Raw genomic sequence first — 17,564 nt, 5'->3', positions numbered from 1 at the left:
GCCAGCTCTGTCACATGATGCTCGGTGACAGGTGGGCTGACGCGAGGGACAGAAGCAGGGAGTTCAAAAATGATAATGAGTAAACTTAACATAGTCCGGGGAGAAAGATGGGACATTGCTGACAAATAAGGTAACCGATAGCGTACAAGGAACCAGGAGAAGGTCCACCGAGGCTCAATTTGGACAGTGGAGCTCTGCCTGTTTTCCACTTGGTCAAAGTGGCCGTTTTGATCTCATCGGACACATAAAACATAATCAAACCTTACTTTTAACTTTATCTAAAATGTGTTGGTTTCATGGTGAAATCTAGCGGAAATGTTTGACCCTTTTCCCGCAGGTCGTCTCCCACAGCGGACTATCGTCATTCACTCAAAAATAGTCTGAGTTAATCAATACCAAGACACTTTCAAACTGTCTCCTCTCTACAGCTTTAAGAAATTGACACCACGCTGCAGATCACATCCTGGGCCTCAGAGTGTCCGTCCATCATCAGAAGCCCCGCTCCAACAACAAAAACATCCATTGAGATCTTCAGGCATTTCCCGCTTTCACCTGAACCGTTATGGTACACTCTTGTTGGATTCATGGCCTCTCTTTCCCCTAAAAGTGGCCAAAGAAACTAAACTGCATTTGGGCTTTCATGAGGTCTCTCCTGATTGAAAGGATTTGGAGTCTCCCCCCTCTTCAATAGAAAACCCTCCTCCCCTCCTCACACCGGTACCCTCAATTACCCCATTTTGGATAAAAACTCAAAGGATATAAAAGTGATCTCAATCCTCAAACTGGATCTGAAGTGGGCTGAAGTTCTCACTTAATGCAATTAAGAGTTGATATAAATGGTCCAATAGAGGGGCTAAATACCCCTTCAGTTAATAAGAGAATGCGCTGTGATTGTTTTGGTTTGCTGCGGCGTCCCAAACACACAGCTGCACACGTCTCTCACTCTATCCACACGCTAGAACCTGAAAGCTTCTCATTTTCCAAAGGAACACAGAGCAGAGCTCACCAGTGAGCAGCCCACACACGGCCTTAACTCCCAGCTCAGGCTTCTAACGGAGTGATTTCTGCCTTTAATCCATACGGTAACCCTAATGAGATCAACACTGTGTGTGTGTGTGTGATTTGCGGTTTTGTATCCGACCGTCCTCTAATTAGTCACACCAGCGGCCGAGGTCCATGTGACACACATAGAAAGTTGTACGCACGCACAGCTGTGGCAACATCTAGAAGGGGAAGTCCAGGAGGTAAACGGCTAGTTTAGAACTTGACAGTTTTGCAAACTCATGAATTTAAGAAGAGAAAAAAGGTGGAAAAAGGCAAACACACAGAGAGAGAGAGAGAGAGAGAGCTTCACACACTCTACAGTTCAACGTGTGACGCAATTGGATTGTCAAAAAAACGGGTGGCGCCTTGAGCGCACAGAAATGAGGTTAGCTTTAATTCAAAATTGGGTTGAAGCAGCATCATGGCCCGCATGTTTAATCACGCCTTTGAAATGGGATTATCGAACCCATTCGGACGGGCATTCCTGAGGCAAGTCTGCCTCCTCCTTTAAGCAAGAGCCAACAACAGCTCTGTGAACTTTCTCAAGTTTTTTTTTTTTTTGTGGTTCACACGAGCACATGTGTGTGACTAAACATGCTTGGGGACGCCGATCACCTGACCTCGCAGCCGAGCCGCCGTCTCCGCTCCAGCACGCTTGGGTTTTCGCCCGGGGGACGGGGGACCGCAGCATCTCGGAGGCCAGCGGGTCCGCGTCCTCCTCCTCCCGACCAACCCACTCCCCCACCACCCGGGGGCGCACCACCGAGTTATAGCCTCCCAAGTTCTGCAAAGGACAACAGAGACATAGTGAGACGCGGAGCAGCCAGACCGAAGAGGGCAGACAGGGACACGGAGATTAAAAAAGGCAGACGCAAGAGGAGTTGAATAATTGCTATAATCAGTCTGTGTTCTCCAACAATAAAAAGTCAGTCTGAGAGTTCTGAGATTTGTCTCCTTCCCGCTCAGATATACGTCTGCTTGCCTTTGGATGGATGAAGGTATATGGCATGAAATGCTTTTTCATGTCTCCGTATGATCAGGTGTTCAGCATTCATCCCCCAGTCCAGTCCCACAGAGAAAGAAGGGAAATCAAAACATGTGTGTCGCCTACGATCAAGACCCCATCCAATCCAAATGCCTCTGTGCATCTGCGGACTGGGCAGCTACTGCGCTGTTGTGTTTGGGAGACAATTGGGGGGGTTGGGGGGGGGGGGGCAGGCAGGGCCAAATCAGCAGGGGGGAGGGAGACGCGCTTGCTGAAGTTATCACTCTCGCACGTCCCTCCCGGGGGGGGGGGGGGGAGTTCAAAAGAGCAGTGCCGCCCGGTCAGACAAGTGGGAGGAGTTATTAAACACGGCTCTTAGTGGACGTCAGACGAGAGGCGGGAGTGGATCACAGAACTCCTTCCACACAACTGTGACGCCCATTTCGCCAACATTGGAGTCGTTATCTACCTGGTCGAGCTCGTCGGAGACGGCGATACCTGCAGAGAGAAGAAAACGCTTTTAAAAAATAAAAAAAAGCACAAAGAAGCACCGGATGCCGCTCAAAATCCCGGCTCTTTCGGCTCCTGCCACTCACTGCGTGACAGGCTCTCCAGCGCCTTGCCCAGCTTCTTGCTCTCCTGCAGAATGTGGCTGAGCTCGTCAAAGTCACGGCTCTCCCTCCAGTCCCAGGACGGGCACTCGATCGACCGCGGCACTGGACATCACAAACACACACACACACACACGGGTTTTTGGTCACATCCTCTGAAAGCACATGTTTTTTTTTCAGAACCAAACATCAAAAAACTAAATGTACAATCACACTGCCACTGCGTACAGACAGGATTTGGTGAAATGCTGCAGAATAAGTGAATTTGTGCTGACTGGACGGAGGCCAGGGGACAGTGACCCACATCCTGTACTGACATCTTACCCACCTCTCCTACAGCTTCTATGCGGTGGTTAATTCATGAACCGTTGAATTCAGACATTATTCATGAAAAGAGCGATTCTCTCTTATAGGTGGAGGCATTGCTTGTGGTTCATCCATATCCAACGTTGTGAAGCTCTATCACAACATGTAAAACCAGCGGGTCATGCAGAGCTGCCAAACAAAAGTACAGGTCCACCTGCTACGGTTTGCTGCCTACTATGTAAAACATAAAAAGGAAAGGATTTTAGAACAGACATGATGTGAGTAAGCGTCGGCCTTCTGTTTGACAGCACGGCCGCGTCGATCTGCCATCCTCCGTTTAGTCTGAACGAGCCACTTGGCGATGTAACAGCCATAAACACAAAGAGACTCTGCCAATACAGACTGGGGATGAAAAAAATATATACGCTTCATCACTTGGGATGTGCTGTATTACCGGCACAGATTAAGGGTTGAGTTCCCGCTATGGCTGCTCATTAAAGCAATCAGATACTGTAGAAAGTGAGGCCAAAGCACATTAACCCTTTTATCAAACTGTGAACACAGAGGGAGATCAACCTCTTCCTGTTTCTGACAGCTGTTGTGTTTTACAATAACGTTGAGTGGCAGTTCCTTTGATTTACACCAGAAACCGATGCGTGTATTCTGACTTTTAAAAAAAAGGTAGCGGTTTGAAGGTTTCTTACTCTCATAAATGTGCATCATTTCAGAACACCTTGATGTGCCGACTTTATTCCTACTCCCCCACACACACTTGTTTCCTTCTTTTCAACCTCAAGCCCTCATCTCGACACCCATTTCCTCTTGATTGAGAGAAATGCTCAGACCGCGGCCTAAAATAGAGCCGTCTGGCACTGACAGAGCGCAATGTTGAATTATTGAAGTAGTCTGCGGCTCCGCTTGCTCCCCTTTTTGACCGATGCTCATTGTGTCGAGCGTCATACTTCATCCCAACGTCATAGCGACGATCATTTTTCACGGAGGAAAAAAGGTTGGACGAAGGAAGATCTTCTCATCTGCATTAGGAACTTTTTGAACAGTTCATCTTCCTCTCGTGCAGCGGTGCAGAAACCAGTGTGTAGCACTTCATGATGAAGTCATCTGCAGGGATGTGGGATGCTGGACTAGAGACTGTGACTAACTTTAATTGGAGATCATTATATCAAATTAAAAATGGAGATTAAAGTCAATGGAGTGCGTAATTGGGGTACAACAAGGACAGCATCAAAACTGTGCAGCTTCATTGTGTGTGTCCGTGCATCTTCAGGGGTTAAAAATGACTTTTTACTTTTAAAAGAAAATAAAAATAGAAACTTACAAGACCTGGATTCTGGTGAGGGAGGAGAGATACTCGAGACAGCCAGGTCACTCTTGGACTTCTTCGGTTTCTTTGGGTGAATCTGCCACAGCTTCTCATAGTTGCTGTTCTCCCTTCGAGGGTTTTTGCTTTCTGCTGGGAGAGATCGTCACATCCCCCCGTTATGAATTCCCTGTCACGGAAATCCCAGAAAGCATAACTGCGGGACGGGTTTACTAGCTCCGCTGCGTCTCTTTCAGCCGATACGCATCACATAATGTCTGTATTAAAAAAGAAAGAAACAAAAAAAAAAAACGTGCACGCTCGCCCTGCATACGTGCACGCTCGCCCTGCGCGTTCACTGACCTGGGGAGCTCTGTGCCCACAGCGCTGCGGAGCCAGAGAGAGCTCTGTGCAGCTTGCCTGGGCTGCCTTGCTTGGTCTGCAGGTGATCAATGAGAAAAGGGATTGGATGGTCGGGAGTCTCAGTTATCAATTTGGTCATCAACTCCTACAGGAGCAGAGTAAAGCGGAGAGCAGTTAGATGAAAGGGGAACAACAGTGAGGAGAGAGAGAGAGAGAGAGAGAGTGAGTACGGCCAGCGGAGTGTCCACCATTCTGGGGAGGACAAACATATTGAATCCTGACAGCCAATACAATCACCAGTACAGTCTTGTTATGTAGTTCACTGCACTATCAAGGGAGGACTAAGCCTCTTATCATTGCTGGACTATTTTCTACACAAAATGTCCCAAAACGAGGCGGTATGTTTTCCAGATTTTGAGGCACTTCTGTGTCACTTCGTAACAAGCGTCAAAATCAGACCGCTCGGTGCAATACAAGCGGGAAAAACACACACCGCAGCATTTCTGTGTCTTTTCAAAAATGGTCACGAGGCAAAAAGAGAAAGCGCTTCATAATCTGTTAAGAAATCCAAAGAACAGCATTATGGATGTTTGGGCCGGAGGCCAAAGCAGAAGCGGCTGAATGATGTCAGTGTTGAGAATGACTAGGATTAACTATTACCGGCTATCTGCGTGCTAAGAAGATGTGAAAGTTGATAATATTGCGAGGGGATGATGCATTTAAGAACAGGGAGGCAATGAGAACATTCATTTGACAGACTCATAAACAAGGAAAAGTACTGCAGAAGGTAAAAAAAGATTGAAAGCACGAAGAGTCACACTAACCAGGTGTTGAGGGTCGAGGCCACAACGCTCTCTGCATGCAAATTTAGAATCCACTAATGGGAATTAGTGATTCAAATGATTTAGTCAAAATCCAATCTGTGTGCTTTACTGACTTGGGCAGATGTCCATAGAAATGAACGCTAAAATCCAAATGGAATGGACTCCTTTTCTCACAAAGTAGTTTATTACCCATTTCGGAAAAAACAACTGTCCCTCTGAAGCTGGTGTGAAGTTGGGTGAACACATGCCAGGTGTATAAAGTGCTTTGGTGTATACTGGCAGGATGAGAATGACCTCAGTTCCAGAGCAGCAGCAGCAGCAGCAGGGGGACTGCAGGACGACTACTGCAGAGAAGCAACGCAGGGCATTAGTGGACTGCAGTGAATTAGCACTAATGTATGGATAGAACAAGCGTGTGTGTGTGTGTGTGTGTGTGTGTGACAGGCATGTTACTCCACGGAAGTTCACGTCACAACCGGGCAGCATCGTGTAGCCTCATGATGTACTGTATGTGCTTGCCCTTGTGGACATGCTCACGTGTTCAGGGGGAGGGGGTCTCCAGTGAGGCAGCTCATGTGTGTATTAAAAGCAGGCTGCGGTGTGTGGTCTCAGGGAGATAATCAAGTAATTGGTCAGAGGGACCTTCCTGCTCACAGAAGCTGGTGGCATGTGAAGGGACCCACAGCGCATATATATTATATACACACACACACACACACAACTAAAACGTTCTTTACACCTCTTGTTACAGTTCTAGATACATAATGTCATCTCTAAAAATTGTTACAATGTTACGAAAATCTTTTTTCATAGTCATACTTTGATGATGATGTATTTATATTTGAGTCATTAACATATTATACCTCAATATTTCACAGCTAATCTTAATACCAGGTATCCGTCTCCAAGGTAACGCGACAGATATAAAAGCACGTCACCGGGGGAACCAGTCAGACCGGGCTTGTGTTCCCCAGATACCAAAGTGCTTGTAAGCAATTAAATCGTCTTTGAATCAACATTGGAAGCGTATCTGTAAGCGAGCCGTCAGTCCGCCGCGGGGAGCCCGTGGGCGGCTGTAAAGACTATCGGGGCATAAAAGGGTTTTAACAGGGCCGCCTGGAGATACCGTGTAGCCCAGGGATTCAGAGAAAGGACCCACCGTTACCCATCTCCGCGGCCTGTGTCTAACAATCAGAAACCACTGAGATGTAAAAGTAGTAGCGCCTGTGGGTCATTTATTTAACAGGAGGTCCACATACAAAAGGTTGTAATTTGGTAGATAATAAAAGGAAGCCAAAATAAAAAAGAACTTTGCCAAGTACCGCAGAGTTTTGCCCGAGGCCTTCATGGGGAAGGAAAGGATGTGCGGCTCTTTTTTTACGGAGGTGAGTTTGTATGATTGGGTTTCCCAACACAAGAGAGGTAATATACGGATAGTCAGAGAAGCGACAGCACGTTTGGGTACATCGGCATTCTTCCCGCATCCCTACTGTAAAAAAATAAATAATAAAACACTTGCGTGCAATCATGTGACATGTGTACGAGTAATGACGAATCTACACGGTGGATTATTCACATATATTCACCCAAACCAAGGTAACTGTATGCGACACCGTCACTTTCTATGATAATGAGGTGCATTGAATAACACAACTCATGTTTAATAAGCCAAAACCCGGGTTGACTGGTGAGCACATTTTATCTGACTGTAAGCAAAATAAGATGCGGGTTCAAATGTGGGTGAGCCATTCTGCATGCAGGCGGACTTTAATGCTTTAAACCACTCGCATCAGCAAAACAGTCACATGTGCTCGCACGTGAGGAATTTAAATTTTTTTATATTTTTGGCAGCCGCTGCATCAGTGCTCCATAAGCAGGCCGACGGGTGGCGTCAGCCACGGAGACAGGCAGTCCATATCGTGCAGATCGGTTGTTCGGGGGCGGGATGTCTCGGAGCCCCAGGCAGTAAAGGTTTGGGTGCGGTAATTGACAAGCTGTCAACCAGCCGAGAGACACCCGAGTCCTTGGAAGCTCTCAAGGACTTCCCTCGGGGGGGACGAGGAGAGCGATACCCTGACTGACACTCCCTGCATCCCTGCGACTTAAACAAAGTGTAAACAGGAGCGGGATGGTTTGTATAGGCTCGTACGTGGGATGATATACTGAAGGGCACACCGGCAAGGACACCTGGACCTCACAGGTTGATTCTCTACCTTTCTGACCTGGGAGCTGTCTATGAAAAAGGCCAAAGAGAGACATTTCTCCTTGCACTGTGAGAGCCCTGGCCTAAGCCTGGCTCTCTCTCTCTGCTTTCTTGTGGTGGTAGAATTTGGAGCCCCAGCAGACGTCTGGAGGTCCGTTGGTTGAGCTGTGTGGATGTCTAGATGGAAGAAGACGCTGATGCACCGGCACAAAGCACAAGCACGCACACACACACACACACACACACACACACACACACACACACACACACACACACACACACACACACACACACACACACACACACACACACACACACACACACACACACACACACACACACACACACACACACACACACACACACACACACACACACACACACACACACACACACACACACACACACACACACACACACACACACACACACACACAGGATTTCAATGTTGTTTGCATTCCGGGGAGGAAGTGCATCAGTTACAGTCGATATATGCGACAGCTGTATCGTTGTACTGTATGTGTGAGAGCGGATACGGGAATCTCTCACTAACATAGCGCATAGGCATTTACAGTATTGACGTTATTGCAGCAGAATGTTACATTTTTCACCTCAGGTGCCATTTCTCGGATCTGACTTTAAAATGTATGCTTGTGTAAAAAAGAAAAATGTAAATGAAGAGACTCCCAAGAGGGCTCTCTGTCCACGTCGCTCCTTTTTAAGGAGACAGACTACCATTGATTTACGGGCCGTTTGTCAATGACGTAGAAATGCAAAGTCATATCCCAGGTTTTTAAGGTTGCGTCCGCTTCATACCCAAAAAGAGCTCATTATATATTAAAAAAAAAGAATGATATTTGGGTGGAGGGACGGAGACAGAGAGAGAGATCCCACTGGAAGAGATCCAGACCTTGAAGAAGCAGGCAGGCAAGAGCAGATCATGCGGAAGAGGAGACTGTGGGAGAGGCTGGTCACCTGACCAGGCTCACCAGCACATAATACTTATCAGAAAAGATGCTTTCAGACGTCTCACTCACCACAAAACAGCCCATCGGTCTAAACAAGTACATTCTGCAGTTAATATTTCAGTTGTCGATAAGTAAGGTTTCTTCGCTCATCTTTTTGCTACGAATGTTCCCGCTCACCTTTGCTTCCCTACATGCCTCCATTCCCATCACACCAATAAACTTTGCAAAACGATAAATACTGCCGTATCACCACCATGACCGTCAGGATGTTCCAGGAGACTCGATCAGGAGTTTATATCGTTTCACCGCCGGATGGAATTCGACCAGCCAACGTCTGTTTAATGCCTCTATCTAAACCTCAATTTCACTATTATCCTCTTTTTGTGTCGTCTTAATGAAATATTCTTGGTTTTAAAGTAACGAATGAGCGGAAAATAACGACAAGTCGCATAAGATCCATGGTGGTTCAGCTTCGCCGATTACAAAGAGGACCTATGAAAACAGAAAAGATTCACTTTTGAGCGTACCGGTTTGATTTGTTTGATATCAGCTGCGAAGTGTCGAAAGCACAGCATGAGGACTGTGAATTTTGCCTCCTAGGGAGGAACCTCCAGTCGCAGCCACGTGCAACGACACATACGAATCTCTCTCTGGAGAAACACACAGTTATCAGGCATCAGCTGGACTGAAGCACCGTCAGGGCCCAGATGTTTGACTCTCCCACAGCACCATTGTGACTATCAATTACACACAGCATTCAGACATCAGCGCCCCCTGTAAGTGGACATGATGACTTTTAACGACATGCAACATGACGTCATCCACCTGGAGAAGGCCATCGCCGGCTCAGAACTCAAGTTAAACCTAAACGTGCCGCGGTGGATTTAATTCTGTGTGTGTGTGTTTTATGTGACACGTTGTGTGTTCACAAACCGTTTCTCTCCTGTGGATTTGGACAACGTTGATTACTAAATATAAAATTCTACGGTCTTCCCCGTGAGATGACAAAAGGGAAAGGCCTTGTTTCAGATTTTCACGTGGCTCGGTAACAAAGCCGCCGTGGGAAATTAAAACCATTTACCCCTGAATTGATTGCACCGACTTTTAGCATGCCTTCACACTTCTGATTAGTCAAATTAGATAGAGCATCTGTGTTTGCATGTAAAAACATGCTTTAATAACCCGCCAGCACACAAAGAGGTAATGAACTTGGATGATTGCAAGTCATGCAATAATCAATAGACTGAATTATGCTTCGTCACGACAAGAGCTGTGAGGCGATAAACCTGCCGTCACCACTGCTGAGCTACAGCATCATAAAAATAACTCCACTTCTCATGCGGACGACTTTTTGTGATAACTGACCTAGTTTAGCAATAACTTTGCTTTGAATGGTAGAGTGAGGTGAAATAACAACACAAGTGAAAAAACAAAAACAACCCTAAACTTAGATGTAATTACCTTCTTATTGCAAAGGAACCCTGTCAGACAGAAACGTCTGCATGGGGCCTTCCTGTTGTACAACTTAACCTCTCTCTTTATGTGTTAATGCATCTCAAGGATAACAAATATCTTAAAGCCAGGCGATGCCAGGTATTTGACACATTCTCTTAGGTGAGCATGTGTGTGTGTGTGTGTGTGTGTGTGTGTGTGTGTGTACACTGCACAAACCCTGAGCGCAGCAGATTGGGAACACTACACAGCTGAGCAGGTTCAGAGCGGAGCCCGTTCCACATGGATGGAAGAGGAATCTATGGGAAAGTCATTTAACTGGAGTATTAGTTTAAAAACACACAGGAGCTTTAGCGATTCAAATGCACGGCATGGGCTCACCGGCACTTCCTTTGTCTGTAATGATTTAAAAATTGAATTCTCAATGTGCCAAAGTGTTTCATTCATGGGTAAGTAAATGTAAGGCTGGAATGCTATAAAAGAGAAATAATAATTATACATGAATTAAAAATGGAATAAGAAGAGGGCAATTCAATGTGTTTTTTGTTCATCAATGATTTTTATGAGCAGCTTTGTATTTTACATATTTATTATTTCCATTTAATAAATTAAATCCAGTATATCTTTAATAACTTATTCGATATCAGGAACCGAAAGAAACAAGCTGAGACCAATACTCCATATATATCAATCTCCATTAATAGATATATGCATATTAATGAAGAATTGATGGGCCGTTAACTTGGCTTTATTGCCTTTACGGACTATAACTCTAAAAAAATGCAAAAGTTCCAGCTGCATTGCAGATGTTAAGTGATTGAAAAAAATATCAATTCATCAAAAAGGGCAAGTGGCTGACAATAATCTGGAGTGCAATTGCTTCAATTATACAGAAGGGAGAATATTCGATGTTGACTCAGCTTGCTATCTCTGCAACCGAACCATTTCATTAGTGAGGAGGGAGGGAGGAAAATCAATTTGAAGGCAAATCATAAGCTGTGTCTCAGAGTGAGTAAATTAACCCCTGCGCGCTGTTACACAGAACTGTACACACACGCTTTGTGTGTGTGTGTGTGTGTGTGTGTGTGTGTGTGTGTGTGTGTGTGTGTGTGTGTGTGTGTGTGTGTGCAGAGTAGTGTGGAAGTGAAGGGTTTTAGGAAAATACGCTGATGTGGCATTTACACAACAGGAAGTAACATTTGGACATGCCTGTCGTATATTTTGCATGATACTCGTACAGTTGTAATCAAGTGTTTCCAAAGGAACAGCAAACAAAATGTATCTAGTTATTGCACTAAAAAGTGTGATGACCTTTAAAATGAATGATGCCATGAAAGATTTTTCTGCTCAGATGAATCCAACAGAATCAGTGGTAGAAAATCCCCATTTTCCATCTGTGGCAAATATGCAATGTGTTCAATGTACCATTATAGTTTTGGTTGCGTTCCAGCACCAAATCGTAAATACACCATCACATGGTCACAATGAGTTTCCCTGACTTCGATTTCTACATGGTACTCTTGAATTTGAAAATTGCTTTAAGTTGTTTTAAAAGACACCTTTCCCTTTAAGTGTCATGTTTGAATGGCAATCAAACTCTCAGCCAGATCTTTTTTTCGTTTTAAGCAGCGTAGCAGAACAGCTGCTGCTCTAGTTCACTACATCTGATCCAAAAGACAATTACAAGCAGTATTCCAGCTTCTGGGGGGGCGTAAAAGGGCCAAAGCTTTTCAAGCGTAACACCAAGGTAGCAGCTACATTATTTTCTCATGAATAGTGGGTGAATAAAGAAGGTTTTCAAATATTCCCCTCATAATATACCTCTTTCTCACTATTTCAAAAACTAAATACAACAACTCCACACTTATTTGTGTCCTAGTCGGTGAACACAACCCGTCCTGGCTATCGGAGGCACTTTAGGACTATTTAATTGTCCATGTAGCCCATAAATGAAAAAGGAAATGAGGCACAGAGGGAGGGGGAAATAGAAACAACGAGTGTGTGTGGGGGGTGGGGGGGGGGCATAGAGAGCTGTGGACTAACAAAATGATCTCCTGTCCTCATCACTAGTTCAACTCACGTGAGGCAAGAATCTCTCTCCATGGTGCTGAAACAAGCCTCACTGCTCACATCTGTTTTACATGCAGACTCAGTGTGTGTGTGTGTGTGTGTGTGTGTGTGTGTGTGTGTGTGTGTGTGTGTGTGTGTGTGTGTGTCTAATATGTATTGGGTCCAAGCTCAGAAGTGAAACATCAGCACTTTGCAAAACCCATCACTTGCACGCGAATATTGCCACGAATACACTGCAGGTGCATCGCTTCCACATCTATGGGGGCTAGAGGGATTACAGGAGGGGGGGCCGGGTTAATGCAGCGAGCCCTCTCAGATCTGCTGCATCTCGCGTAAAAAAAAAATAAGCCTGTGGAATTGGATCTTCTGCCCGCCTCTCCATCTTCACTCCGGTTACGCCTCACACCTGTGCCTTTTGCTGCTGGGATGCTGTTGGGATGAGGTCATGCCTGGATGCCACACCGAGGACACCCATGAGCTCACGAGCACATCCCCACACGGACTGCCACTCAGAGGGCCAGCTGGTTAGTTCGTCTGTGTCTACTGGCCCTGCTGTGCGAGATGAATCAGACAGACCACTGGCTGCTCCTACTCCCCCACCCCTTAACTTTAGTGACTAAGGGCACAGCAGCATCATCATCATTCATAGGGCAACCCACTGATTGAAAGGCTGAGCGTGGAAATGCGAGGGCAGCACGGAGCCCGGTGGGACTTGTCAACGAGACTAAGGTGCAAGAAAAACACACGATCAAGGTTTTAACGTGTCCGACAATGAGGTGCAGCCCGTCCTCACTTAGCTCCGGTGTGAGAGACACCTCGCATTGCAGATGTGGACGAAACGGTCCCTTTTAAAAAAAATCGCAGTCAGCAACTTGTTAGTTCTCCGTCACGTTTGATCGCACTCACCTCGAACAAAGGTCCGATTTTATTCTTCTCCAGATACGACTGAATTCTTGACTGCTGCGGAGACGCCATGGAGAAACTGTTGTGCCTCGCCAGAGCTTTTCAGCGGGATGAGATCATGAGGTGAGCCGGTCAGTCGTCCTTCAAGAGGCGTCTCGGCGAGCGAAACGTGCAAGAAAAAAAAACTCCCGCCTCCCCCCCTCCTCCAAAAAAGAAAGAAATGTGCAGCGGAGCGACGTTTTTAAGTTTCAGACGGTTTGCGTGAACGCGCGGAGCACGCAGCCCTGAGCCCGGCGGCGCGTTGTGGAGCCTCAGCCCGGGACCATCGGCGCACTGTCAGCCCGCACTGGCTCCCCGGCGGCCAATGGCACCGCAGCTCCGTGACACATCTTCCGCCCACTGGCTGCCGGCAGCGGCGACCGACGCTGGCCGCCACTCCCCCATTTGTTCGCCGGGCTCCAAAGCCTCAGGTGCCCCCACCCCTCCTCCTCCTCTCCCCTCCTCTCCCCCCCTCTCCCCCAGGTGTGTTAGTCGCGAGAGGAACGAGGCAATCCGTCCCACCTGTGCGACCCACGTGCTGTTCGCGGACTGATTGCGGAGTTGAAAGTCAAACCAATTATTCGTGTTGTTGATTGATTGTTCAGCCACTTTTTACGTCATGCTAGTGAAATGGTTATTGAATTATTGTCATACACTTGAAACAAATGGCTGATCCATTGTGATGCGTTTTATTATATTTGAAGCGTACTGGACGTAGAAAAAAAATCATTGTAAAGCGTCCTGGAGCTTATCGATGCAGTTTATTACCACTTATTTGTTTGCATAGTAGAAAGCTAGACATCCATCTACATTGATTCATCCAATAATAGGTAACAGAGGGACACTTTAATCCTGAGTAATCAGTCAATATAAAATAACAACATATTTCTACTTCCACAAACCTACTGTATTTTAATACTGATACACAGATGAACGTCTTCCCGTGCGTGTAGGTAACGTCCTAGAAACGCAATGTGAATCAATGGTTTAGCACATTCACACACAACATATGCATATTTACAAGCAAATGAACATGTTGTGGAAAGTAACAACACACATTCATATGGTTACCCAATACTGAGATAATCAATAAAGCATGCAAGTCAGATCGGCAAAGACGCAGGCTGTTATTTGCACATTTTACCACAAAACAAAGCCAAATATCCTTTAAATCATTATTCTCTTGCTGACTTCATGAATGCAAATATGGTCATGAAAGGAAAATGTCCCTAAGGATGGCAAACATTATTGTTGGCACATAATCAGAAGACAAAGACCTGATGGGACCATATCATTTCATTTGACTAATTCAACAGAGTTTTCTGGTATAGATCTTCTGTTTTCTTACTCAGTCTTTGTCTTGTCAGATGCATTATATGAAAAAAAACTAAAAATATGTATAAAGTAAAACATTGGAAAATATAAAGTATTAAAAATACTATTTACGGTTTTTAAAATTCTATTTACATTTTAGGCAGCTACTGTGAGACGTATCAAAATTGACCCAATAACTGTCTTGTACAAAGTTGATCCTTCATGGGGGACGCAAGGCTCCTCGAGACTTTGGCACGGCCTGGATGCAATGCATTATGGGTCCCCATCTGGGGGGGGAGGCTGGCACAGCTTGTACAACCTGGTGGGAAAACATGCATCAAACTGGTAGTTAATCACATTTTAGTGTACACAGTGTAACACAGTGCAGCAATCTGTGGTGAAAGGTCACTCCCCGAGGGAACAGGTCTCTGTTTGGTGCAAAGGAAAGTCAACCAACATTTTAACCTGCAGCCTCATGAAGAAGAATATCAGCGTGGAAAAATGATTACCCTTAGGAGCACACATTTAGTTTCAAAGTCAAACATTTACAACCTCTGATCAGTAAAAAAAAAAAAGGGGGGAAAAATCTCTTGTTTTAGCTTGTACCTTCACAAGTGTTGTTGCTACAATTAAACTGTATGAATATCGCTTGATGTCATTTATTAGTTGTTTTCAAAGCAAGTGAGTTGGTCTTTTAAATGACACATGAATTATACATTAGTTGGTTGTTTTCATTAGAGAAAGAACGCAAAGGACACACTGCCTGGTTTACTTCAATCTCTTTTACCATTACCGTTATGTAGTCCATAAAGAAAATCCTTGTTCCTTTTAGCCACAAAACCGTGAACTACCGGCCAACATTTTATGATACACACAAACACACTTATATATTCTGCAGCAGTCATACTGCAACAATTCTGACATAACTCTACTGAGGAGGCAGCAGTTTTGCTCTCCGACCACATTTCCTCTACGCTAATCATCCCGCTACTTAATTGTATTTGTCAATTCCACTAAAAGGTTCAAAAGGGCTGCCTGTCACACACAGGCCTATATGTCACAGCCAAGAAGCCGAGGCGCTCCCTGCTCTCATCTTGGGGCGACTGAGAGCAGGGAGCTCCCTTCTAATAAAAAAAATATGGCCCCAGTCCTGCAAAAAAAAAAAAAAAAAAGGCACATACACACCCTGCAGTCGTGTACTAATGCACGCCCTTCTGAGAAGAGAGATGGGGCAATATAGGAGAAACCGTTGTAGTACTTTATGTTTTGGGGGGGGAAAAATCTATACTTTACCGCTGACCATTTGTAAAAGTATGTATACTTTTAAGAGCGGTTTTAAACCTTTCAGGTCACTAAAACCACATTTATTTAGTGTTCTCATTCTTTTTTTATGTTGAAAAAGTAGCAGCAACTTAATACTATCTGAGGGATCACATCTCAATTTCTCTGCGAGTTGAGTTTAATGGCCACGTGAAACTAGAGGCTGGGAGAGAGGTAGGCAATCATCCCAAAACTGGGCTTCAACAATGTCCAGCCGCAACCAAAGCTATGAGATTTGCAGTTAGTCAACATTAAATACACCTTTTTGCATTGAAGATCCTTTAATTACGTGTTTGACAGTTCGCGGCCCGTGAAGTGTGAGAACCAGGGTCTGTCCGTCCTGCACGCCCTCGTGGTTTCATCGGTTCATTGACCACGTATTCTAACGGCGGTTCCACGCCGCCATTGATCACCGAACTCCTCGAGCTACTCGTAAACCCCGGCCGCTGTTTTACCTGGGGACGGATGCCGGCGTTCGATCCCTCACTCCCAGATTCTTGGCGGAATTCTGAACTCTCGCCCCCTGGAAGACAAGCGGACAAAAGGATCTGGTTGAAATGTGAAAGTAACCAATCGGGGGCCAAGATAAACGACACGGAGAGAGGAGGCGGCCCGATGAGCTACGAGGTGACCCCGTCACATGTCTTGTGATGACTTTTCTTTAACGACCTGTGTGAGAAAGGGGAATCCTTTGTAGTCCAACGGCTCGTAAAGTACATTTCAAATGATGCATTTTAAGACCCTCGTTTTTTAAGTGGAGCCGCTATGAGCCGTTTATCTTTAGCGCTCTTTCACCTCTGTTAGCGCCAGTCCACACACCGCAAAAGTCTTTGTCAGGCAATAAAAGGAGGTAGTAAGGGTTTCGGAAGATGAATGGTTCTCGTACGGGAGTGGGAGCGTGAGTTAGGTTGTACCTAGTCAGGAGTATGTCTGCTCTTTGCAAATGTTCCTGTGGTCCGCCGGCTTGTGTGCAGAGTCGGCAGATACAAAAAAAAACAACCTAAAAGCAAAACCTTCAGCCTCTCTCCGTTGAAAGACACAAACACCGGCGCTCAGAAATGCAACCCCTCTCTCGCTCTGTGACGCACGCACAAAAAGCCACAATACACAATCAAATCATTATCCGGAAGATGCCATCAGCGCGCGCGCGCTCTGAGCACGGAGGGAGCAACTGGTCCAAAGTGCATTAGCTGACCTCTCGGTTGCTACTCTTCCATCTTACCGTGTGGCCCGGAGTCATGTCCAGGTAGTGGGATAGCATCTGCAATCACTCGATGCCTATCACAGCCCCCACCCAGATGCCCCCTAACGTCCCCAAAGGACACGGTGCCCGGAATAGATCTCGTGCGTTAGAGACAAAACGTTTTTTTTAAAGGTTATTTTAACTTGATCTTGATTTAAATAGTCAAGATCTAAAAAAAAATTTAAAAAAGTTATTCACTGCTTCTTTATAATGAACACTAAGTTCCTCATGGATTCAAAATGCTTTATGTATTTTGTATAATTTTCTTCATTTTTATTTTCGACAATACCTAATAACTTAAACATGGTATGCAATTATTGGATAATTTATGTCTCTGCACCTAAAACTGAGTCTTTAATGGTTGAAACATCAATGAGAAAAATAAATGAATCTCGTCTCGGTGATCCTCACCTGGTTTCTGCTGGATTTTTAAGGCGATACATGACATTTCTATTCCATATTCTGAAAAGGGAACACTATAGGTCCAGAAGGACCTATAGTGTTCAGAAAGGAGTTATCTTCAGAAATTAGTTTAGATAGGCATCAACTCTTTGGGGATCATTTGTGGATGATGTCATCTGTACTAGACGGGGTGGCACCT

General features: G+C 45.4%; 2 protein-coding genes across 2 annotated transcripts in view; both read right to left on the bottom strand.

The window, feature by feature from the left end:
* c19h8orf34 (chromosome 19 C8orf34 homolog) overlaps positions 1 to 13,432 on the bottom strand; it is a 40,613-nt gene extending 27,181 nt beyond the window's left edge. Inside the window, exons 1-6 of the mRNA XM_037456644.2 lie at positions 13,051 to 13,432; positions 4,628 to 4,772; positions 4,283 to 4,414; positions 2,626 to 2,745; positions 2,499 to 2,527; positions 1,665 to 1,828 (exon numbers count right to left, since the gene is read on the bottom strand). Of these exons, the coding sequence (XP_037312541.2) occupies positions 1,665 to 1,828; positions 2,499 to 2,527; positions 2,626 to 2,745; positions 4,283 to 4,414; positions 4,628 to 4,772; positions 13,051 to 13,119 (659 nt within the window). The 5' untranslated portion in view covers positions 13,120 to 13,432. The remainder of the gene's footprint in view (positions 1 to 1,664; positions 1,829 to 2,498; positions 2,528 to 2,625; positions 2,746 to 4,282; positions 4,415 to 4,627; positions 4,773 to 13,050) is intronic.
* Positions 13,433 to 13,825: 393 nt separating this feature from the next.
* prex2 (phosphatidylinositol-3,4,5-trisphosphate-dependent Rac exchange factor 2) overlaps positions 13,826 to 17,564 on the bottom strand; it is a 66,923-nt gene continuing 63,184 nt past the window's right edge. The window contains exons 40-41 of the mRNA XM_037456159.2: positions 16,176 to 16,243; positions 13,826 to 14,719 (exon numbers count right to left, since the gene is read on the bottom strand). Of these exons, the coding sequence (XP_037312056.2) occupies positions 14,674 to 14,719; positions 16,176 to 16,243 (114 nt within the window). The 3' untranslated portion in view covers positions 13,826 to 14,673. The remainder of the gene's footprint in view (positions 14,720 to 16,175; positions 16,244 to 17,564) is intronic.

Source organism: Pungitius pungitius, chromosome 19 (assembly GCF_949316345.1).
Source record: "Pungitius pungitius chromosome 19, fPunPun2.1, whole genome shotgun sequence".
NCBI classification, from domain to species: Eukaryota; Metazoa; Chordata; class Actinopteri; order Perciformes; family Gasterosteidae; genus Pungitius; species Pungitius pungitius.
This window is presented reverse-complemented; position numbering and strand designations above follow the sequence as displayed.